At 39.0% G+C, this 24,115-nt stretch overlaps 1 protein-coding gene across 2 annotated transcripts in view; it reads left to right on the top strand.

The window, feature by feature from the left end:
• FBXO36 (F-box protein 36) overlaps window positions 1–24,115 on the top strand; it is a 34,769-nt gene that overhangs the window by 1,283 nt on the left and 9,371 nt on the right. Inside the window, exons 2-3 of one of the 2 annotated variants that reach the window (XM_053390135.1) lie at window positions 735–815; window positions 15,230–15,338. In XM_053390135.1, the coding sequence (XP_053246110.1) occupies window positions 735–815; window positions 15,230–15,338 (190 nt within the window). The remainder of the gene's footprint in view (window positions 1–734; window positions 816–15,229; window positions 15,339–24,115) is intronic. The other variant, XM_053390136.1, reaches the window with a different exon arrangement.

Consider the following 24,115-nt stretch of genomic DNA (forward strand, 5'->3'; position numbering starts at 1 on the left):
CAGGGCTGTATACTTGGCAAATTCCCAGATTGCATTTCTGCACCAAATACCCAAAGGTACTCTGCATTCTGCAACATTTGCAAATACTTTTTCCAACATCAAATCCTAATAGTGTTACTTACTCAGTAATTCAGTAAAATGTTGTCACGATGCTATTATAGCTAACAATATTACCTTTGAAATTCAGATCCTTTCTCTTCTTGGAACTTTGCATGCACATTCCAAGCATCTTTTGCTCATTCCCAGGTGGGTTTGATCCACTGTTTGAGAAATAAGGTTTAATCTCTAGTAAAAGTAATATTGCTCCTCCAGAGAGAGTGTTATGGCAAGTTACAGTATTTTGTTTTTAGCCTCTCAGCATTTGTGAGATAGCCGTATGCAGAAATACTATACCTGGTACTGCAAAATTATTTTTAGTGGGTGTATATGTAAATCAAAGTGGCTGTCTGTTCAGGGGGAGACAGTATCCCATATCATTGCCCTTCTTTGACCTGATACTGCTGCGACATCACTCTAGAATCCAAAGAATTGAGAATACTGTCAGTATGCTTTTAATATAGAGGTTTACCTACTAGTTCTGTTGTTTTTTCTGTAGTATAACTGACACATCTCCTAACTGCTTTGATTCCATGGGATCCAGAATCATGACGGTTCTGTCTCTAGTTGGTGACCTGTTCTGGCAGCTCAGAAGGGGAAATTGAGCTTTATTTCGCTTTTTTCCTTTATCCATTAAGTTGCTTTTCTGCCACGTTGATCTCTCTGGCACAGTGACTGTTATGGCTGCATCAAAGCAACTGCTTCTGTGGAAGCATTACGTGAGTGAAACTTTCAGTGTTAAGAAGCCATGTGATTTCCTGGAACAACTTCCTCAAAAATGAAAAGTTTCTGGAAGTATGGAAGGGGAAGCAAAGAACAACATTTTGGTTTTTCTTACTGTAAACTCCCAACAGTTTCAGAGGAGAAGATATACATTTCCACTCTGTGTATGTGAGACACAGTATATCCCCAAACTAATGCATATACGTAATATACAGGGATTGAGATTCTCTTTTAATTACACCAAATCTGGTGCCTGCAAACAATTTGCCACCTTTCTGTTTAGGAAAGAAGTTTCCTGAGGGTGCACAGAAATGGAAGAGTACCCAGTTAACATTCCAACTGCAAGTTATTGTCATGTAATAAAAAGATTCTAAATGTAGAATACAGTATAACTTCTTTGTTTAGATTATAAAAAGAAGTGGAAATTAGTAAGCCCAATATTCTAGTCATAAATATACAACCTAAATAACTGTAAAATAAATGTTGTTTGGTTAGTTGTGAGGGAAAGAATCTTTTAGGAATTGCTCTCCCCCTATAACAGCAGCATGAAATAAAGAATGATGATAATCATGTTGATGATGTTGATAAATATAGCACTATCTATGTGTATTGCACTTCACAAAGTATAACAGAACAGATCCTCGTCCCAGGAGATTTACAATCTATAAAGCAATGCAAGCAAGACAACAAAGGAAGAAGAGATTTTCATTTGAGAATTAATCTTCATGCGAGGGGGGTATTCTCTGGATTTTATCTCTATAGTCAAATAATTGCCAAACCCTGGTTGAATGTTGGCATTTCTTTTTAAAATGTATTGGAGATTGGGTGGTGAAGGGAGGCTAACAGCAGATCATACAAGGGTACACAGAAGGACATAATGACCAACAATCCAGAAACACTAATAAAAGCAAGGTAACAGTTGAACTTCTAAGATTTGGGTTTTTTAAAAAAAAGTTTAATAATCAGTAGTGAGTCATGAATCAAAGAGACTAGGTGGGTAAAAGATGGAAGTCTGCTAATGCAAGGAAGTTGTTCTAGATGGTAAAGTTAAAAGAGTAGGATCATTATGACAAGAAAGAGACAAAGAAATCTGGCACTTAAGCTTCTTAAGCAGTGAACTCATAAGATAGGGTTGATAATAGAAATGTAACTAGTGAATATTCTGAATGTGTAAGTAATATTACATCTGTCATCAATTTGATTTGACCAGGCTGGTTAATTACTGTAATACATGAAATAATTATATAAGACAAATGCATTGATTTCTATGGAACACCTTATTTCTTTCCATAAAGGTCCAAGTTGTATTTTCCTATATATTTTAACCAGTCTATTTTTCTAGAAAAATAAGTGTCAGAGCTCACCATGAACTTCTCATTTGTTCCCTTAGAATGTCAGTGGTGAGAGGTGGCAGAACTGAGCTCCAGTGACCTCTGAGTGAAAAAAAGCCCCAATTTTAACATAAATACTTGCGTATAAGATTTCATTAAGTCCTCTTACAGAAAAAAGCACTTCATAAGTTCCACTGATAAAAACATCTAGTTTTAACAGTTTGGTTGCAAATAAGTGAATTTGCTGCTTCCTTTTATTGTTCCTTTGTCTTCCCTTCAGACTAGATTTCACTGTGGTTGTACATGGACAAGCTAGAGATAAAATGGTGGGAGGGGCATAATAGATAAATGATCTTTGAGAGATCTACAGGGCTACTTCTGAGGGAAATTTTTCATCTGGAGAAGAGATGAGCTTATACTTTGTAGCAAAATTCTGAAGTGCTCAGAAACCTGGTTAACTACAACATTAATTTTTTTTCTCCATTTGCAAAATAGTCATTTTTATGACAGCTCAAGCATTCAGACCTAGTTAACCAAAGTGTTTCTCAACCGCCCACTTCTTCCAACAGAAAACTATACCATTGAAGCTATTTCTTTTAATCTATCCAGACCCAAATGTCCTTGAAAAGTGCAGGCATATGAGTGATTCATGGACGCTTCCCAAAACATTCTTAAGAAAGACTCTAAATGGAGATACAACTTTGAGAATAACAGTGTAGTTTAGTATTATATCGGGAAGTGTATGAAGAGTAAGTATTTTATAAGAATGCAGACAGCTGGAAAGATTAGATTAAACCAGAAATGGGTAAGATAAAATTGCAGGAAAAGGCACTGCTGTTAATGTGGGAGGTGTGGACATGAAACCATTTCAGAGAGGATTGATGATATGACAGGAATGTAGGCATCTGTGTCTCCTTCCCCCCCCCCACCCTCCAGGGATTTTTTTCTCTACAGCAAGGATGAGAGTTACAGCTGATTTTAAGTATATTAACAACACTGAAATCCACAAGTTCTATCCTCCGAACACCTAGTTTTCGCAGAGTTTGCATTCATATCTACCTCCTCCATTAAATTAATCATTTCAACGCTTTGTATTGTGCTTGGCCTTCTTTTCCACAGGCTGCATTAGATTTCATTGAGGCCAGCCCACTACTTGCTCAGGAGCAGGGCCGGATTTAGGTTTGATGAGCCCCTAAGCTACTGAAGGTAATGGGGCCCTTTATATGTCCAGCTGTCTTTTGTCAACAACAAATTGTCACTGTTTTTTTGTGTTGAATATATGCTGTATGGTAATTTATGGACCTGATAGGTATCTAAAGCAATTTGCAAATAACAAAATATGTATTTTATCGAAGTAATTGATATAGAAATGAGCAAACAAGTTATATTTTAGGGAGCAGGCTAGCAGGCGGGGCCCATTACTTACATAATGGAGCCTATACAACACAAAACACTATTTCTGTATGTAAGTTTTATTTTATTTGTTTTTTATCTTATATTTTGGAAATGTACATCCAGTTGTTTTTTCTTTAATTTTTTGGGGGGTCCCCAAGAGAATGGGGCCCTAAGCTATAGCTTGTTTAGCTTATATGTAAATCACTGCTCAGGAGTGATGCTTTCCCTTCTTGGAGGTTTTTTAAACAATTTTCTTGCTTCAGTAGAACTTGCTATTTAGTATATTTATATCCTGCCTTCCTTGCATCCCAGAAGTTAAAATGTGTTACATGGGATTCCTAGGTGGTTTACTATCCCAGCATTGACCTGCTTAGCTTCAACGAGGTGGCTTCATCACATGCCTTGTAATCTTGTCCTAGTAAGTGGTAATTCTATTGTGGGAAGGATAGATAAATGTAAGCATATATCAAGGCCTATGTCTTATAGACTAGGGTTTTCTACACTCCAGATGTTGTTGGACTATAACTCTCATCAGCCCTAGCCAGCTTTCCCAGTGGTCAGTTTCCCCACCCTGCTACAGATATTCACAGTGATGTAGCGCATTCACCCTGCTCCTTAAAAAAGAATGGGCATAAGCCCTCCAAAGTTGTGCATTTCAAAGTTTTGTTTATTTCAGTAGAATAAAAGCATGTGCATGGTTAATTGAGCACTGATGTCCACATGACAGAGGTGCTAACTTTGGAGGATTAATCCTACTATATCTTATACATAACAGGTTTACAAATAATAAAGGGACAGCTCATATTTTGGATGTGGCTGCTGTTCTTTACTGACTGGTCCAGCAGGAAACCTCATAGATAACAACATTCACAGAACTTGTGATGTGCCAAAACTTATACACTCTTCATCTTAAATACTGGATAAGCCCAGCCCTGTCTCCCTAAGTCTTAAAAACTAGATCAAAATTTCATAAGTGTTTCCCTTCCCTTCCTACAGAAGTTTATGAGCTAGCCTCATGTGACTTACGGTATTCTAATACCTTTGTGTACCCAAATATTTTAATTAAAGTCAATTGCAATAAAAAATCAAGGAAAAAAACAAAAATGGGGGCGGGCAATACAAGAAGGAGGAAAAAACATTGTCAGTTCACATTAACAATACATTTATACATCATCAATACATCCATCTTAGTTTACACGTAGAGATCAATATAGGCCTTCCAAATGTCAGCTATTTAATTTAGTGAAGTTGGTGTTTATAGAAAGTATACTTCTATAGTTTCTCTAGATTGAAGATGGTATTTGGTCCTTTTTTTATTCAGCCATCCAGAAAGCTACTAGGTAAACAATTTTTAAAATTGCCCATGCTGGGGTATTCATAGAAAATAAGACTTGCCAATCTTTCAGATGTGTTAACAGATATGCCTCATAGTACAGAGTACATTTTAAAATTAATAATCTATGTGGCCATCTGCTGCTATTCAGGTTCTTCAGAATGTTTAATTGTACAGGAAGAGAGACATTAAATCAGGCATCCCCAAACTTGGCCCTCCAGCTGTTTTGGGACTACAACTCCCATCATCCCTAGCTAACAGGACCAGTGGTCAGGGATGATGGGAATTGTAGTCCCAAAACAGCTGGAGGGCCAAGTTTGGGGTGCCTGCATTAAATTATAACAAAGTTACTATGCTACTGTTCTTTACTGTTATGATTAATGCTCATCAAAGTATTTTTAACCCTTTATGTCATGTTACCAATTCTCAGCTTTCAGTAAAGATTTTAGTAGAAGACTGCTGAGAGTTCCAGACTTTTAGTACCTGCTTTAACCAACCTCCACCTCAGGGCAACCTAAGGATTCTGGATGCTGAATATAAATTATTTTTCTTCAGATTGTGTGCCAAATCAGCCTATCCCAGCCTGTGGTTTTGCCACACCTATCACTGTTTTCCTTTAGCAAAGCTGCTCTGAATTCTCTGCTAATATGCATGTACTAGGACATACTGTTCAGGATTACATATGCAGCTTTAATGACAGACAGATTTACCCAATAGTTCCATTAGGAAACACAGGAATGGCACATTATTTTTCTGAGCAGTCATAGGTAAGAAGTGCTTTCAGATTTGTTCACTCATGCACATACATGCATACCTTTCCCCCCAAAATAACTTCTGGGATCCTGGCTGACTCTCTTCCACTGAACCCTTTCCCCTCACTAGGGAAGCTGTATGCCATGAACTGGCAAGATGACAGCGAGAAGGGAGAGGTGAAAGAGGATCCCTGTGAGGAGTGTAGCCAGGACACACTGGGGCATGCAGGGGATGGGTAAGGAAGTACTCACAGGGTTACAGAGGATGATGAGGGAATGAGGATCAGTGCGCAGGAACCACAGCAGCAAGACCCATCACCAGAGCCGGGGGATGGGCCTGTCTCCATGAACATGGTGGGCACTGAGAGGTAGGGAGCAATGGAAGGGGGACTCAAGAAGGCTAAGGCAGGCAAGGGCCCACAGCCCAGCTCCCTAGCTAGCCAGGTAGGGCTCGCTAGCTCTGGGAGGAGGTGTGTGATTCCTCAGCTGGAGTAGGCTTGGAACAGGTGAGGATCATATGCCTCATCAAGCCCAGATGCTGCAATCAGCATGCCAAGTTCCAAAGGGCAACAGAGCTGAAGTGCTATGCCTGCTCAACTGCCCATGTTGATGGACCTTGGCTTTAATGTTCCTGGACCTCTATGGAAGTGCACTTCAGGTTTGACTCTGGACTATATCCTGACTGCTGGACTTGAGACTTGCAGGCATAGGCAATCTCTGGCCCTCCAGATGTTTTGGAACTACAATTCCCATCATCCCTAGCTAACAGGACCAGTGGTCAGTGATGATGGGAATTGTAGTCTCAAAACATCTGGAGGACCAGAGTTTGCCTATGCCTGGACTACTGCAACCCTGCCCAGCTACAGCTGTGGTTGTGCCATGAGCTTAAGATGATGGAAGGCACTCTGTGCGACAAGACCACCTGTGCCTCAAGTGACAGCAGTGAATCCAGAACCCCCAAACAACAAACCCAGTCATTCAGAGGAAGTGTAATTCAATTTAGAAATGACCCCACAGGAATTCATACTAGAGAATCCATGGAGCAGTCAGGTCCCACCTGGAACTAGCCATCCAAATAGGAACAGCACCACTGCAGTGCAGTGCTCCCCAACCTGACTCAGAATAATACCATGATTGATGATATCAAAACCCATTGAGAGATCTAATAAGAATCAACTGTCATGCCTGTCCCATTTCTCTCCCTTGGCACAGGATCATACATTATGAGCAAGGCATTTTCCACACTGAAACCAGGCCTGAATCTCAGTTGAAATGGATCTAGAAAATCTGTCTCCTCCAAAACAACCTGGATCTGGTTGGTACCAAACCACTCAAGTAGCAAATGTCTCCTTTCTGGGCAAGGTTCTAATCTAAAATTATTAAGAACTTCAAGGTCTAGGGAAGGCTTCTTCATCAGTGGTCTTGCAACCGCCTCCTTCAGGCAGCCTGGTGTATGGGAAATCCATCTGGAAGACAAAATGTATATCAAGGAGTTGGTGATGATGATGATGATGATGATTTGTTGAATTTATATACCGCCCTATACCGGGAGGTCACATGATTCTAACATGGTTACCCTTCCTGCTTCTGTTTCTCCCCCCTCCCTTCCAGCCTTTAGTTTTTGAAGGTTTGAGAACAGTCTTTGGTGTCCTAATCAGTTGGGAGGAGTTGAACCCCTCCCCCCAGCTGCCTTAATCTGTCTGAGAGGATAGTGCTGGAAACCTTCTTTTATGTTGAAAATTATTAAAGTGAGACATTGGGAGGAGGTGGCTATTTATAAAATTGGTTGGTTTGGGCAGAGTCTTTCAGAAGCGTATGCACAGACTGGCCTATGCAAACTGAGACTACCTGGAGGAGTCACTTCGTGGGTTCTTGAGGGCTTCCAAGTGGCAGAGGGAAGGGCATGCTTGGTATGTATATATTGCTTGCTGTTTAGAAATAAAACCTTCTCACTCGCTTGTGTTTTGTATCGCTTCTGAATCTCTTTTAAAAGAACCACCTTGCATTTGGCAAGGCACCTCGGACCACACCTTCTTGAAGCATTAATCACCTTCCTGGCCCATTCAGCTGCCCCCTTTCTAGCAGATTTTATAAGCCATGAGGTGCAAGGGTACAAAACACAAGTGGTTGCACAAACCTAGCCAAATACCTTGTCCATATCCTCAGGCCGCAGCAACTAAAACTCATCCAAGACAAGAAAGCACTTTTCTTCAGCAGGATCATCAGCTGAGCCCAAATCCTAGAGGATGGAAGTAGCTTTATCCTCAAAATGCTTAGCAAGCATGTCACAGCAAATTCACCTTCCTAGGGCCAGTAGGCAATAATAAGCCTTTATGTAGTTCATATAGTTCCACTCAGTGTGTTTTTTCTAAAAAAATGTTTAGGGGTACTCTCATTTTTCTATTTATATTGAAATACTGCCCCTCAATGTGGCCAGATTCACAAAATGTTTTGGGGTATGCATACCCCTGTGTACCCCAAGAAAAAACGCACTGGTTCCACTAGTGTGGGAGCAATATATCTGCTCCCTGGCATAATTAATGTAAAGGTTTGTTTTGACCAAGTTTCCAACATATCCAATATTTTAATATTTTGTGTGTGTATGCTAATTTAAAATTTGTCAGACAAATGAGTCAAGGTTCATGAATTGCAATCTGTTCTGTAGTTAGCTCCTTTGTGCTCATTTTTCTTGTGCTTAGTGAGTCACCTAACAAATGAACAACTAATTTAAACAGACTGTATATTAGCAGATTTCACATATATGGGGTATTGTATGTCTGATCTAACAAAATGTTTGTATCATTTCCTTTACATATGTGGTTATAGAACTAATAATTCACTCAGTGTGCTGATAATAGTGAATGGTTTGTTTTATAACATAACTGATCCCCGTTAATAGTGAATTGTAACTAAACTGGTATATTTCCTATTATTTAGAATCATAGAATTGTAGAATTAGAAGGGACCCTAAGGATCATACAGACCACCACACCAGAAGGAAAGGGAGACAGAAAGTGAAACCCAAGCTTCTTCTGGCCTGTTATATGACCTTGAGAGAAAGAGATAACAGAATCAGTTTAAACCAGCTGTTCAGCTTCTCTGAAGGAATAACCCAAACATCAGGAACCTTTTGCTTGTTTCCAGGCAGAATAGAATCTTACTTGTCAGCTAAAAATTTCTAGCTTGCACCAGCTTGTACCACACAGAGAAGCCTCTAGAACCTTCTTGAATAAATTAGAATAAATTAGAATAGGAAAGATCTCTACACTTTAAACCAATATTTTCTTTACTAAAAATGCAAATTTGACAAACTCTGGCACCTTATTCCAAAGTATGATTCTGTCTACACTGCTACTTATTACTTGAACTTAATGACTTAATGGACACTGCTAACAAGTTTTGCTAAAGTAATGTAGGATGGTACCAGTAGCTGCAAATGACCATAGATAAACATTTTTGAAAAACAAGTATAGACAAAGCTTCCTTCTCTGTAGAGGTATCTAATCTACCCTACACTAATAATACTGGGGGAACATCACAATTCTGTGCATACTATTCTAAGCATCTTGTTTTAGGTTGATACAAAGTACTTTTGTTTTTATTGTAATCATTTGTAAGTTTTAAACAGATTTATAAACACATAAAATTTTAATTCTCTTAATGTTTAATTGTTTATAATTATTATTTTTCCTATGTTTTAAGCGATTGTTTTTATCTGTAAGCCACCTTGAGTCCCATGAGGGGAAAATGTGGGATATAAATAGATACTAATAATACTTCACAATTTCCCTTCTTTCTCAGTTTTCTAGGGCATGGTTATCTAATTGACTTCAGTTGTTCCTCAGGACAAGGCAGCAGTAGTAGTTGTTGGACCATCTTGTGGGTGGGCAGGGAGACTGAGAACAGCAGAGAAGGCATCATTGCCTCTGCTGCATATGAATTAGCATATTAAACAGTGCAACAATTCCTGTCCGCTTCTTGTGTATATACGGCAGTTGTTTGTTTATTGCAATATTTACACACACTTAGTTTTTTTTCCCAAAAGTGTAGTGTATTTATTTTTATTTATTTCATAAAATGTATATACTGCTTGATTGCAGAAAAAACCTCAAAGCAGTGTTAAGACTCAGTTTTATTTTGCAAATTGTCACAGTTCTCTGAGGACCACTTTTGTTCTGTATTCTCCATACTCTCTGGTGCACATTTTCATGAGAGTGAAGCACAGTATTACAAAATCATTTTTGCACTACAAAGTTGTATGTGTTAACAAGCAGTGTGTTTATCCTTTACTTTGGAATGGGGATCAGAACAAAAATGTGATGGAAAATTGTAGCAAACTGCTCTAAAAATGTGTGATGTGATGTTGATGTCAATGGCATTAGCCAATAGTAGCCCCAAACAGCTGTTTGCATATATACTGAATGTTCCTTTCTAAGAAGAGGAACAGGGGCTTTCCAGCTTCACCTTGAGGCAAGGCGAAAATCTGAAAAACCAGTTTAACCAAAGCATACAGTGGGACAAAAGAATGTACATTTGTATTGCAAATAACAATGGCAGCATAAAACCACCCCATCATTTTGATGGAAATGCCGTCTGCCTTCATCCCAAGATCATTAGAATCTTTATTGGAGACTTTAGTCCAGATAGCCCTGCTCCCAAAGACTGGGTGAGGGGCAATTGGAAAGATGGCCTTTTCTGTTGTGATGTCTTATTTATGGAATACTTGAAAGAGGGATGCTTTTGGATTAGTCCCCTTATATCTAGATGGCAAGTTGGAACAGTTTTGCTTTTACTGCTATGTTGTTGCTTTTTTTATTCAGCCTGTGATATTTGCTTTTATTGTAATTATTTCTTCTTTCCTTGTAAGTAATTGTGAGGGCCATTAAGATGCAAAAAAAGAATGTAAATTAGTTGTATCTTGATTTGTTATGAGAAACCCCTTCATATAAGATACATGGAAATTCTTTCAATTCTCTAAACAGGAATGTGATTTTAAATGGCATTATTTCTAACAACAATCTGAGCATAGTATCCAAAAAAGTATTGTAGGAATACATACGGTACTTTCCCTTATTATTCTGTTAATCTGCTCTTAATATTAATTTTCTTGCAAATCAAAATGATGTGGCTCATTTCAATATCTCAGTTTCCAAACAGCCTGTTATTTTTCTGCTAATGAGTTAGTAACTGTATAAAAAGATTATTGCATGTTCTTGATTTCAGTTTTTGGTATAATTGCTTCATTTATCATGTGCTCCTTAGACAGTTCCTTGTAACTAATTAAATGCAAACATTTGACCATATGACATGCAAACTTCTGGTGTTAACTGATGGCGTTCTACTGTAGTTAAATATGCAAATAAATTATTTTTAACATGTCAGTCAAGCTTTTTCATATTCTATCTGCACTGAAATAACACTTTAAGAAACTTTTCAGATTGCTTGTCAAAGCCTGAATGTTACACAGTGCAATCCAAGGCATGCTTACTGAGAAGTAAGTCGTTAGCATCCTTACAAGTACAATCTTAATTACCCTAATAAAATCAGTCCTAGCTATAGGATGTACATAATTCTCACAATCTGAAGGCCATACAACCACTCTTGGAAGGATCATGCTGCTTACGTTGTCTACCAGCGTGACTTCTAGATCCAAAAAGAGTAATAGTCACAAGAACAAGAAATAATAAGGGTCAGACTAAAAAATGTATTTGTCCTAAAAAGTGTAGGCTTTCCATGTTCAGGATTGAACAGCTATAGATAAGAAATACATTTCCATTTTCCATTTTGGTTTTCCCATTCCCTTGGAGATTTCCCCCAGTGTAACGAAAAGCAAAACAAAACAAAGAACACTACAAATGATATGCCCCTGGGTAAGCTCCAAACACCTATTGTGGCTCCTTGAGGGAAGACAGATTGTTGCTTTGAATAAAGATGGAAGCCTTTCCACACTGTAATGGTGATTTCATTTTCTGAACAATTGTTTTTCCTCATAGACCTGAAATGTGAGCCATCTCTTCAATTACTCACATTAAACTGTAATTGGATCGTGTTTCTCAATTGTCTCACAGAAAATCACTGAGAAGACATAAAACTAGGTAGATTTTAAAAAATTAATCCCAAAGAAAAAACTAAATGCTGGGGATTCAGATATTATAAAACAGATATGTTCCATATATGGTGGAGTTATCTGAGCATACAGAAATTTTGGGCATGGATATTAACAAAGACTAAAGATGTAATGAATGCGGAAGTTGTATTATACCCTGTTAGAGGGTTGCATGGAAGGAAAAAGTTCAGAAGAAGAAATGGAATTAATTTATTATTTATTGACAGCAGCAAAGACTTTGTGGCGTTCAGTATTTGAAGAGAAATGAAGTACCTGGAATAATGGACAGGGAAATAAAGTGCTGGATATTGATTAAATCTGTGAAACTAATTTACTGGATTAAAAAAAACTAGGGAGGGATGAAAACAGTACAAAATGAATTGTTCTGAGATTTTAAAAAAATATGGTAAGGAAAATCCTGTTTAAGAGAAGATACAGATTTGATAGCACTAGGAGTTAACTTTTAAGAAGGACCAAAAGAAAAGAAAACCATATAAAGAGTTACGGAAGAACTATTAGAAAGAATGCTATTTTGAATATTGCATCTGCAAAAAAGGTTGTGTTATGATTAATATTTTCCTTTGATTATATTTGTAAGTTTTGATATTAATAATAAGGTTAATAAAATTCAGCAAAAATCAAAATAATGCATTTAATTTTTATGTGAGTGGAATGCTCTGGCCATATTTTGTATGATGTGTTTCAAACTGATATTCTGCTTTTGTGCCTGCATGTTCAGCATTCCTCAGACCAGGCCAGCAAGACCAGTAGCTGTTGCTGGCACCTGCCAACAACTTGATCAGTTTTTTAAAAAATGTATTTTTATTAAAGATTTTCTTGATTTACAAAGGTATGTGCAATGTCTCTCTCTCGTATTTCCCCCCCAACGTAACACTTTTTTTTTTTTTACAAATCAGTTTCATTTGTTGAGACATTAGGAAGAACAACCTGATCAATTTAACCCCTTATTCATTCTCAGTTAGAAATTGTCCATTCTTCCTGACAGCTGTGTACACTGATAGTAATCCCAACTGTGGGAGGTGGCAGGTTTCCCAGCCTATGAGTCATAAAGATGTGTCCCTGCAACTCCTGTTTCTATCAGGAACCTGTGCTGTCACTGTCCAACATCAGACTCTACTTCCACATATCAAGGAAAACCTGAGCAGAAGTGGAGAATGTGTGGTATTGAAACACAATACAGCTGCCTACCATATGGTGCTGTGGTCTAAACCACAGAGCCTAGCGTTTGCCAATCAGAAGGTCAACGGTTCGAATCCTCGTGATGAGGTGAGCTCCCGTTGTTTGGTCCCAGCTCCTGACCACCTAGCAGTTCGAAAGCACGTCAAAGTGCAAGTAGATAAATAGGTACCGCTCTGGAGGGAAGGTAAACAGCGTTTCTGCGCGCTGTTCTGGTTTTGCCAGAAGCGGCTTAGTCATGCTGGCCACATGACCCGGAAGCTGTCTGCGGATCAACACCGGCTCCCTCGGCCAGTAAAGTGAGATGAGCGCCGCAACCCCAGAGTCATTCGCGACTGGACCTAACAGGGGTACCTTTACCTTTATCATATGGCAAGCAAGACTGCTACCACTGATGTAGCTAGAGGTGCTGATGTTTCCTTTACCACCACATTCCACCAACCAACCAAGGGCCTGGGTACCAGGACACATGCTGCTGTTTGACCACTAGACCCTGCACTACAGTCCCCACATGGCATTACACAGACCTATGCCAAAACAGCACAAGCCACTTTAGTAATCCTGAGGGGAGGGGATCTTTTTCAGTCAGTCCCATAATAAGCATCTAATTAGTCATCTCCGTCCACCATCTGAGAGTAACAATTTACAAATCTTATCAAGTGGACTCTGGCGTGTAAAAGCATATGGTGAGCCGTAAAGTTGTTGGCTCTTAAGGTACCACCAGACCCCTCTGTATTTTTCATTATGGATGTTGAGAAGGAAATAAACAATGCCCTTTGTGGTTTATTCCTAGCTTATGCTTCAGGAAAAATAATTGATGCATAAGTGCTGGTATCCCAGGAACTACCGTAATTTTGTTGCATTAATGAGCGAGCTATTCTGTCCCAAAAAGTACAATTTAACTGAAAAAGTAAACATGCCAGTGTTTACATATTTTGGGAGGTATGAAATTTATTATTATATGTTCGTCTCTGCAGTGAAAGTTCCTTTGATAATAACAATAAAAAGAGAAAGAAAAATACTGTAAATACATGCTCATCCTCTAGTAAATTGATTTACATTCTCTTAAAAGGCTTTTGTGGTTCTAATTTTTACCAAAGAGGTGCATATGTGGGTGAAGGACAAGCAATCTTCTATTTCTCCATCATGATCCTTTTCATAAATTAGCTTACGGCTACATTTCTAGAATTTCTGGCTCTCCATGTAGCTGAGGAATAGATAGAAAGCTTGATAACCTTTTTCCACAATAGGGATGTTCTAAATATGGGGACAGTACCACAATTTTTGGCATTGGAACTGATGGTGTCCTGTTTTGAGGATGCTTTCCCCTAGATTACTCAGTCTGCACAAACTTCATTGTTAGCAATAGGTGAAGATATCTTTAGTACCCTCGGTTTGTAATACTTTTTTCTTGCTTCTTTCTGGTTCTGGTGTTAGCTGCTCTCTTTTTTTACTTTTATCTTCACTAGAGTAAATTTTGATTTCTTTCTTCTTTTTTGTTCATTTTTTTTAGTTGCTTGCTAGAAGTTCCAGTTCAAGCAAACTTTTCCAGGCAGACGTTACACTAAAAATAGAAAAATTATAGTAGAAAACATAAAATATATCCAAGAAAACAGCAATGAGATCTGAAACAGCAGATGGCAGAGCAGCATAAAAATCACCACAGAAGATTAATGTTAAAATGCCTGAGAAAATATTTGGATGCATTTGGTTCACCTGGATTCAAAATAAGTGTTAGATTAGCCTCTCTCTCACTAAAATGGTAATTTACCTCATTGCCGTTCACTATAACTGGCAGCTGACAGACCAGGAAGAGGCACCTGAAGATGATTTCAGCACACAGGTAGGCTCATATGCAGAAAAGTGATTTGTCAAGTACCCTTGTCCTAAATGGTGAAGAGCTTCAAGGTAAACACGAGCAATTTGAATTAGGTTCTGAAACATACTGGGAGCTAATACAGGCAGTTTAGCACTGGCATGATGTGTCCCCAATACTTTGTTCCCATTAGTGCATAAAGACACCTGTGAGCATGTTTACTGCAATTTCTGAACCATTTTCAAACGCAACCTTGTCTCCTCTAGAAGTTAGCAGAGCATTGATGACTTGAGGCTATGGTATCTCTCCAGCAAGATTCATAGTTGGTGCAAGCTTTTTTTGCCACAGAGGCCGCTTACTTATTTTATTTATTATAATACCATTATACACTGTGATTTCACACAAAAAATCAAAGCGGCTGTACAACATTAATAACCAAAATAAACACCAGCTAAGATTTCTCAAAATTCTCATTTATAGGTAATTTTCAGGTGGTGGAAAATTTCTCTTCGGAGTGAATTTCGTGAAGCAAGACCTGGAGAACTTAGAGAAACTCATGAAGACTTCTTGGATGACCCTTCTCTCCAAAGTAAGATACTAAAAGTATAGCTTTAGTCTCATGGATGTTCCAATCCATCATCTATATTCATGTTTGCAGGAGACCTAGATTAATAGCATATTTAAAAGGTGATCTGTGATGGCAACATTTCAGATGATGGAAACTGCACTAGTTGCATATCCCTAGTTTTTTAAAAGTTCAGTTTCCCCTTGGGCGTCCCTTCTAACCCTACAGCCCTATGATTCCTGCAGAGTACAATGTTCAGTTGCGTATGTATGTGATGAGACATTCTTTTAGGTATTATGTACTACTCATTTCATTTCTTTTTTTTTTTTTTTTTTTTTTTATAATATTTTTTTATTACGTTTCTTTCCAAATTTTATACATTACAAACAAATAAGGAGTTTACAAGAAACCATTTTTTTTTTTTTTAACAAAAATCCCAACTTGGACTTCCCCACCCCTTCCGATTCTGCGTTCTTTATATTAACAATGTCAGCAATTTGTTACCTTATGTCATACCTTATTGTAACTTTTACATGTTATGTATCTATATTCAATGTATTATGTCACAATTTTTATACCTTTAAAATAAACGTAACATGTTCAATTTCATATTATCTCCTTTTCTCTTTTATCACTTAGTTTACTATTTACTTAATCATAATTGCTAAAGCGTATCATTTCCAAATCATGCACCGTCTTAAGATTCATACAGTTTGTAATACTTTTGCAAGTAGTCTTTAAACTTTTTCCAGTCCACCTCAATTGTTTCTACATCCAAATCTCGGATTCTGCCGGTCAGTTCAGCTATCTCCATGTAGTCCATCAGCTGCATCTGCCATTCCTCCAGCGTGGGTAAATCTTGTGTCTTCCAGTTCTTTGCGATGAGTATTCTTGCTGCTGTACTGGCATACATAAACAAAGTTCTGTCCTTCTTTAACACTTTCTGGTCTGCCATGCCCAACAGGAAGGCCTCTGGTTTCTTGGGAAAGGTATACCTAAATACCTTTTTCAACTCATTGTAAATCATTTCCCAGAAAGCCTTAACCTTTGGGCATGTCCACCAGAGGTGAAAGAAAGTCCCCTCTGCTTCCTTACACTTCCAACATTTATTGTCAGACAGGTGATGTATCTTAGCTAACTTGACTGGGGTCATGTACCACCGGTATATCATTTTCATAATGTTTTCCTTCAAGGCCGTACTGGCCGTGAATTTCATTCCGGTGTTCCATAACCTTTCCCAGTCTTCAAACATAATGTTGTGTCCAACATCCTGTGCCCATTTAATCATAGCAGATTTAACTGTCTCATCCTGTAAATTCCACATAAGCAGCAAGTTATACATTCTAGATAACAGCTTTGTCTTTGGTTCTAACAATTCTGTCTCTAGTTTCGACTTCTCCACCTGGAAACCAACTTTTTTGTCCATTTTGAAAACCTCTTGAATTTGAGCATAATGTAGCCAATCTCGCACCTTATTTTTTAGTTTATCCTGGCTCTGCAACTTCCAATTGTCTCCAATTTTTTCAGTCAATTCCCAATATTTCGGCCAATAGGCCTCCATATTGGGTCTTTTTCGGGCCTTGGCCTCCACTGGTGATAGCCACCTCGGAGTTTTACTCTCTAGTAAGTCTTTATATTTCATCCAGACTGCAAAAATTGCTTTTCTGACAATGTGGCTTTTAAACAATTTATGTACTTTAACCTTGTCGTACCATAGGTATGCGTGCCATCCAAAAGCATTATTAAAACCTTCCAGATCTAGGACATCGGTGTTTTCCAACAAAAACCAATCTTTCAGCCAGCAGAAGGCTGCAGCTTCATAATACAACCTCAAGTCCGGCAGGGCAAACCCCCCTCTTTCTTTCGAATCTGTTAATATTTTAAACTTTATTCGGGGCTTTTTGCCCTGCCAGATAAATCTAGATATATCCTTCTGCCATTTTCCAAAGCAATCCACTCTGTCCACGATCTGTAAGGTTTGAAACAAAAATAACATTTTCGGCAACACATTCATTTTTATAGCTGCAATTCTTCCCAACAAGGAAAGTTTCAATCTTGACCAAATTTCTAAATCCTTTTTAACTTCCAACCAACATTTCTCATAGTTATCCTTAAATAAATTCAAATTCTTCGAGGACAAATAGATCCCAAGGTATTTCACTTTTTTAACCACATTCAGTTCTGTTTCTCTCTGAAACCCCTCTGTTTCTGTAATTGTTAAATTTTTGGTCAGAACCTTAGTTTTTTGTTTATTCAACCTAAATCCCGCCACCCGACCAAATTCAGATATAAGTTCGAGAACTCTTTTTGTACTGGATTCTGGCTCCTGCAGTGTCAAAACTAGATCATCTGCAAAAGCTTTCAGTTTATATTGTTTCACTCCGACCTCTATCCCTTGTACCAACCGGTCCTCTCTGATCATATTCAATAGCACCTCCAGGACTGAAATAAATAACAGAGGGGATAGAGGGCACCCTTGTCGTGTCCCTTTTTCAATTTTAAATTCCTCCGTCACCACATTGTTCACTATTAATTTAGCTTTTTGTTCTGAATAGATTGCATATAATCCATTCTCAAACCCCCGTCCCACTCCCATCCCCTCCAAGTTCTTCTTCATAAACATCCAAGATATATTGTCAAATGCTTTCTCCGCATCAATAAAGATTAACACCGCCCTTGTGTTCCTGTTAGTCTGCAAAAGTTCTAAAATGTCAATGATGTTTCTAGTGTTCTCATATAAATGTCTACCAGGGAGAAAGCCAGCTTGGTCTTTATGAATTACTTCATTTAAGACTTTTTTAAGTCTATTTGCCAAAATGTCTGCAAATATTTTGTAATCCACATTTAGGAGTGAAATGGGACGGTAGTTTTTAAGCTGAGTCTTTTCAGATTCTGACTTAGGTATCAATGTGATGAAGGCTTCTTTCCACGTTTCTGGTGCCCTCTTCCCATCCATAATCTGGTTACATACCTCCAACAAAGGTTGTATCAAATAGTCCTTCAGAACCTTGTAATATTTGGAGGTAAGTCCATCCGGGCCTGGAGATTTGCCTAGTTGCATATTCTGAATGGCACCTTCAATTTCCTGTGTGGTTATTATAGAGTTCAAGATTGATCTTTTATCTTGAGTTATTTTTGATAGTCCATTTATCTTTAAAAATTGATCTATCTCTGATTCTTTCTGGGGCCCCTGTGCATACAGTTCTTTAAAGTATCTGAGGAAGCACCTCCTAATTTCTTCTGGTTTCTGTACGGTCCTTCCATCAATCTCTAGATTTGTTATCGTGTTTAGCTTTTGTCTTTTTTTCAGCTGCCAAGCTAGCAGCTTTCCACATTTATTTGCTGATTCAAAAGATCTTTGCTTCATCTGTTTTATTTTCCATTCAATCTCCTGATTGATCAATTTTGAGTATTCTGCTTGGTGGAATTTAATTTCTCTCAGCACCTCCTTGGACTTTGGTTTGGTTCTCAGTTTTTTTTCTCCTTGGTGTATTTTCTCCAATATTTTGTCCTTCTTTCCGTTCCAGAGTTTTTTCTTGATTGAATTCTGTTGTATCAGAAACCCTCTCATAACAGCTTTACTTGCGTCCCAGATCGTTCTTTTTTCAACTGTAGTATTCAGATTTATCTCAAAATAGTCCTTTAATGTTTTTTGGGCCTTTTTCACAATCTCTTGATCTCTTAGTAGTGTGTCATTCATTCTCCATCTGAAGGAACCGGGTTGAGTTAATCTAAGTTCTATTTTCAAGGCATTGTGGTCGGAGCATGTTTTTGGGCAGATTTCCACCTTTTTAGTCTTGGGTGCCAGCCCCCTGGAGGTCCAGATTTGGTCGATCCTTGACCAAGACAGGTGGGCCTCAGAAAAAAAAGTTCCTTCTTTACCTAGGGGGTTCTTTGTCCTCCATATGTCGATCAAATCCAGATTGTCAGTCAGTTCGAAAAAAGTTTTGGGCAGTCTGCCATCAGATGTTAAGTTTTGGTTGTAAGACTTATCCATATGTGTAGACACCACTCCATTCATATCTCCCATCATTATGATGTTAGCATAGTCCAGATAGTCCAGCAACGTCTCATGCAGCTTCTTGAAAAATTCTGATTTCCCGTCATTTGGGGCATAAATTCCTAATATCAATATTTTTTCTCCTTGGGTTTGAATTTCAATTGCCAAAATTCTTCCTTGTTCATCCTTAAATAGAAATTTAGGTATCAGGCTCTCCTTAGCATAGATCACCACTCCTCTTTTCTTTACTTTGTCAGACGAAATAAATTCTTGGCCTAATCTTTTATTTACCAAAACCTTCCTGTGGAGCCTGGTCACATGGGTTTCTTGTAGGCAAATAATGTCCAATTGTTCTTTCTTCAATATGTAAAATAACTTCCTTCTTTTCTCCGGGGAATTTCCGCCATTTATATTCCAACTGAGTAGCCGCAGAGACATCCTGAACTATTCTGCTACACCTAGAGCGGTGTATCTTCTTTCTCTTCTGGTTCCGAAGGTGCAGGTATTGCTCCACCTGGGTTGGGTATAGGCCAATTAGCTGCTGCTTCTTTTTGGAGGTCTTCTCCGTGGTCGTGCTGGAACTTTTGTAAGTCCTCTGGTGATCTTATTTTAACCTTCTTCTGTTTGTAAGTGAATGATAGCCCTTGTGGGAACTCCCACCTATAAGGAATTGTGTTGAGTCTCAGTAACTTAGCCAAATCTGAGTAGGTGGCTCTCAAGTCCAATAACTGTTTAGGAATATCTCGATAAATTTCCACCCTTTTCTCTTGTATCACAATTGAGTTTTTAAAGTGTAGGCCTAGTATTTTGTCTCTCTCCTCCCTTGATCTCAAAGCTATTAGGCAATCTCTGGATCTATCTTTTCTTACTAATCTTCCCAACCGAAAAGCCGATACAATTTTAAAATCAATTTCTTCTTTTAAGTCCCAGAACTTTGTAAACTCTGTTGTCAAAAGTCCTTTCAAATCTTCTTGTTCAATTTCTGGGACTGCCCTTAGTCTAAGGTTGGTCTCGCGATTTTTCAATTCCACCAACGAGAGATAGGTTTGTTGGTCCCCTATCTGTTTATGAAGAGGCTTGACTTCCGCTTTAACTTCCTCGACTTCTTTTTTAGCTGATGTTGCAATTTGAACGGCTTCCCCTGCCAGTTTACGATTCTCTTCTGTTGCTCCTTGCAATTTTTCAATTGCTTGAGTATGTTGGGAAACCTGATCTGTCAATTTCTGAATCGAGGATGTTGCTTGGTCAATTTTTGTTGATTGATTATCAATTTTTTGATTTATTGCTGACAGTTGTTCCAAAACTTGTTTCAGTACTGCCTCCGCTCCTCCTGCTGCCATATCTTCCTCTTCAGATTTTTCAGGCTTTTCGGTTTCTACTTTTTGTGTCGCAAGCACAGCTGGAACTGATAATCTACGTCCCTGAGTTAAAGTTGTTTGCAAAAGCTGTGCTTGCTTTTTTGCTTTCTCTTTCTCCTTAGCTTCCTTAGCTTTGGCTGCTCTTGTCTTTCCTGTGCCACTCATCAGTCAACGTTCAAGGTCAAGTGTTGTAATCCCATGGGAAAGGCAAGTCCAGAATTAAAAACAGTCTATTGAGAGAAGGTAAACAAAAAAAACTTTCCCAGGCCTCTGTATTCCCAATGTCCTCTAGGGGGAGTGCCACCAAAGTTTTAGTAAGAAGAAGGTAACTTTCCACAATTAAAGTCTCTTTGTTCCAACTTTAAAAACAATTTTAAAAGCAAATTAGTTCCAGCACGCTAAAAAAAGAAAGTCCTGCAGAGCCCTTTTCAACATATAACAAAGTTCCAGCAAGGTGCCTGCAATTGTATCCACTTCAGCTAGATGAGCTCAAAAGTTACAAAAGTATCTGGAAACTTGCAACAGTTCCGCAGTTTAAACAACTTTACCCGGCCACCCGGGAATTTGGGGTTAGAGTCTTCCCTTGCCCTTGGGGTGTCCGCTCCAGGTCAATTTTATGCTGTATTTATTCTTTAAAAGTGAAATTCAAATGTGCACGAAAGTCCCGATTTAAAGCTTCAAAGCTTCCCTGTTCACAGCGCTTTCCGCTCTTTAGACCGTCTGCTTTGATCTTGAAAGCAGTGTCGGAAGACGGACTTCCTCTTTCTCGTCTCCCGTTTTTAGCCAAATTTTCCGATTTAATTTGTAAAGTCTTAAGTCCTTACTCACGGGTTTGATGTTTCAGCCCGATGTTTCTTGGAAGAAAGGTCAGCGCTCATCCGTGACAGCCGCGCGGCTTCGCCTCCGCAGAAAGAGCGATGAACCCACAGCACCGCTCCCCCTCCTTCACTCCGGAGCCCCTTACGGGGTTCCTTTCGTGATTTCGGGGTCGCTCCAGGTGCCCGCCGGGTCCCACGGCCACGGACTCACTCTGCCCGTGGTTTATCTTGATGGGTTGCCGCTGCGCCGTCGCGAGCAACCCTTTTCTGCGGTGCCCCTCTTCAGAGCTCGAAGAGGTCCGCCATCACGGTTTTGCGCCGCCTCCGGAAGTCTACTCATTTCATTTCTGTACCGGTTTATATTTTAAAGAAAAAATCTCAAAGTGGTTTACAGCACCTTTCTTTCTTTCTTTCTTTCTTTCTTTCTTTCACACTGGATTCAGTCAGGGTATGACTAAATTCAGACAGACTTTCTCCTCAAGCCCTGAAGAATTAAGCACACAAACTAAGGAAGCTTGCATGCTGCCATTTAAACCATACAACTTGCAGAGTTTATTGATTTAGTTACATCCATCATGTGGTTGAGTTATCAGTGACCCTTCACCTTGAAATTAAGAAAAGGAAGCATACCAGAAAAAAAGCCATAATTGTGCTTCAACAAAGCTTGTGTAACATGTTAATTTTCCCTATTCAATCAAAACAAGACTCCCCCACCCCACTTAAGGCAGCATCTTAACCCCAAGAAATATTAAATATTTGTCTTCCTATGAGTGTGGGGCGCAATTCTCCAAAATCTTCCAGTCCAGCACAGTCCTTACTCCTGAACACGGCATGGCAATAAGGATTTGATGAGTTGTGCTCCAGTACTGGAAACAGCCAGAAACTCATCAAACAAGGTTGCTACGCTTGACAGAGACATCTTTTTCTTCCATCATAGCTTTCCATTGCCTTTTCTTACATATAAGCCCAGGCAGGAACATAATCCAATGCAACTGAGAAACAGAATCAGGATGCATTGCCCGTATCCATAGCTACCACAACAGGGAGCCCAATCAGGAGTGATAAAAACACTAAGAAGAGCTGGGAAGCATTCCCTGTTGCACCCATGTTCCCCATCATTGTTGATCCGATGATCCTGAACCAAAGGCTTAGCGGGGTAACAGCCTGTGTATTTAGGGTATTTCCTGGAGTGGGTGGCGCTGGGATCTTGGGAAACTGGCAGTTGTCTTCGACAACACCTACTTCCTGGAATCGACCATTACAAGGAGAAAGAGGAAGAGCATGTGATTGGTTTGTGCCCCTCGGAAACGCCGGTGACTACAACTCCCCATTCAATATATCAAAAACACCGAATAAAACAATCCAGAATAAAACATTACTAAAGAAAGTCAAATATAAAGTATACAATCAAAGCAACATAATTAACAGGAAACAAAAATAATATTTTCAACATTTCAAAAGAAGACGGTACTAAAAGAAGTCAAATATAAAATGCACATTTAAAATTGCATAATTAACAAGAAAATAGCATATTATCATAAGCATAGTACAAACCTGCTGTTGCTGCCACTAATGGTGGATGGCAGTTCATGGTGGATGGCGGTTGTGGAAGCTCAGGCTCAATAACCTTGGCCTGCACTAAGAGACAGCCAAGATGGTATCTGCTCTCTTCAACAGCCTCATCTTTTGTAGCTGGAGTCAGTGAGGGCCCCACCCTCTCTGACCAGGTGAAAAAAGGCTTGCAAGGCAAGGAGCAGGTCTTCCAGGACTCACAGCCAAAATGGTCTCCTGGTCCCAAGCCAAATAGGGTTTGCAATCCAATACCAAAACCTTGAATGGGCAGCCAGTACAATTCTGTCAATAGTAGCATACCATGATGGCAATATTCTATCCCAGTGAGCAGATGAGCTGCTACATTCTGCACTAGTAGCTTCCAGATTAAGCTCACATAGAGCACTTTGCAGTCATCCAATCCGGTTGTTACAAGTGTGTGGATGGCAGTGATCAAGCTATCCCCATCCAGAAACAGCCATTGATTACCTTACCAGCTGAAGCTGGTAAAAAGCAATCCTAGCAACTGATGTCACCCAGACCTCTAGTGAGAGAGATAGATCCAGTAACATGCTACAAGCCTGTTCTTTCATATGCAAAGGAGGGTGGGGCAGCAAACTAAAAACCACACAAGACAAGTTGTCGTTTGAACATATATGAGCCAAATCCCGACTTGTTCAGCAAATGATGGCTTAGTGTTACTTAGGAACCAGACCAGTTTGTATACTGCATTTGAACGTTATGTGTGTTCAAGTTAGCACTATACTTTTGGTTTAGGAAAGTGAGTTTAGTGTTGTTTTTAATTTTATATTTTTAACCCTCAGTGTTAAAATTACTGATAAAACCAGTAGTCGCTACTAAGGGAGTTAACTGTGTGTTGCAATCCAGCATTATATTCAAAATCATATCAGATTTACCCTTCCACTGTAATGAATAATTTTGGAATAGTTCTACCATATGTGTGGTGAGTCTGCACATAGAACTTCACCTGTTTTTACACTAAGGTCATCAGACAGTGACCTACGAATACCGCCTCCAACAGAAGCGAGGCTTATATCTACAAGGGAGAGGGTA

This window comes from Podarcis raffonei, chromosome 5 (assembly GCF_027172205.1).
Source record: "Podarcis raffonei isolate rPodRaf1 chromosome 5, rPodRaf1.pri, whole genome shotgun sequence".
Taxonomy (NCBI): Eukaryota; Metazoa; Chordata; class Lepidosauria; order Squamata; family Lacertidae; genus Podarcis; species Podarcis raffonei.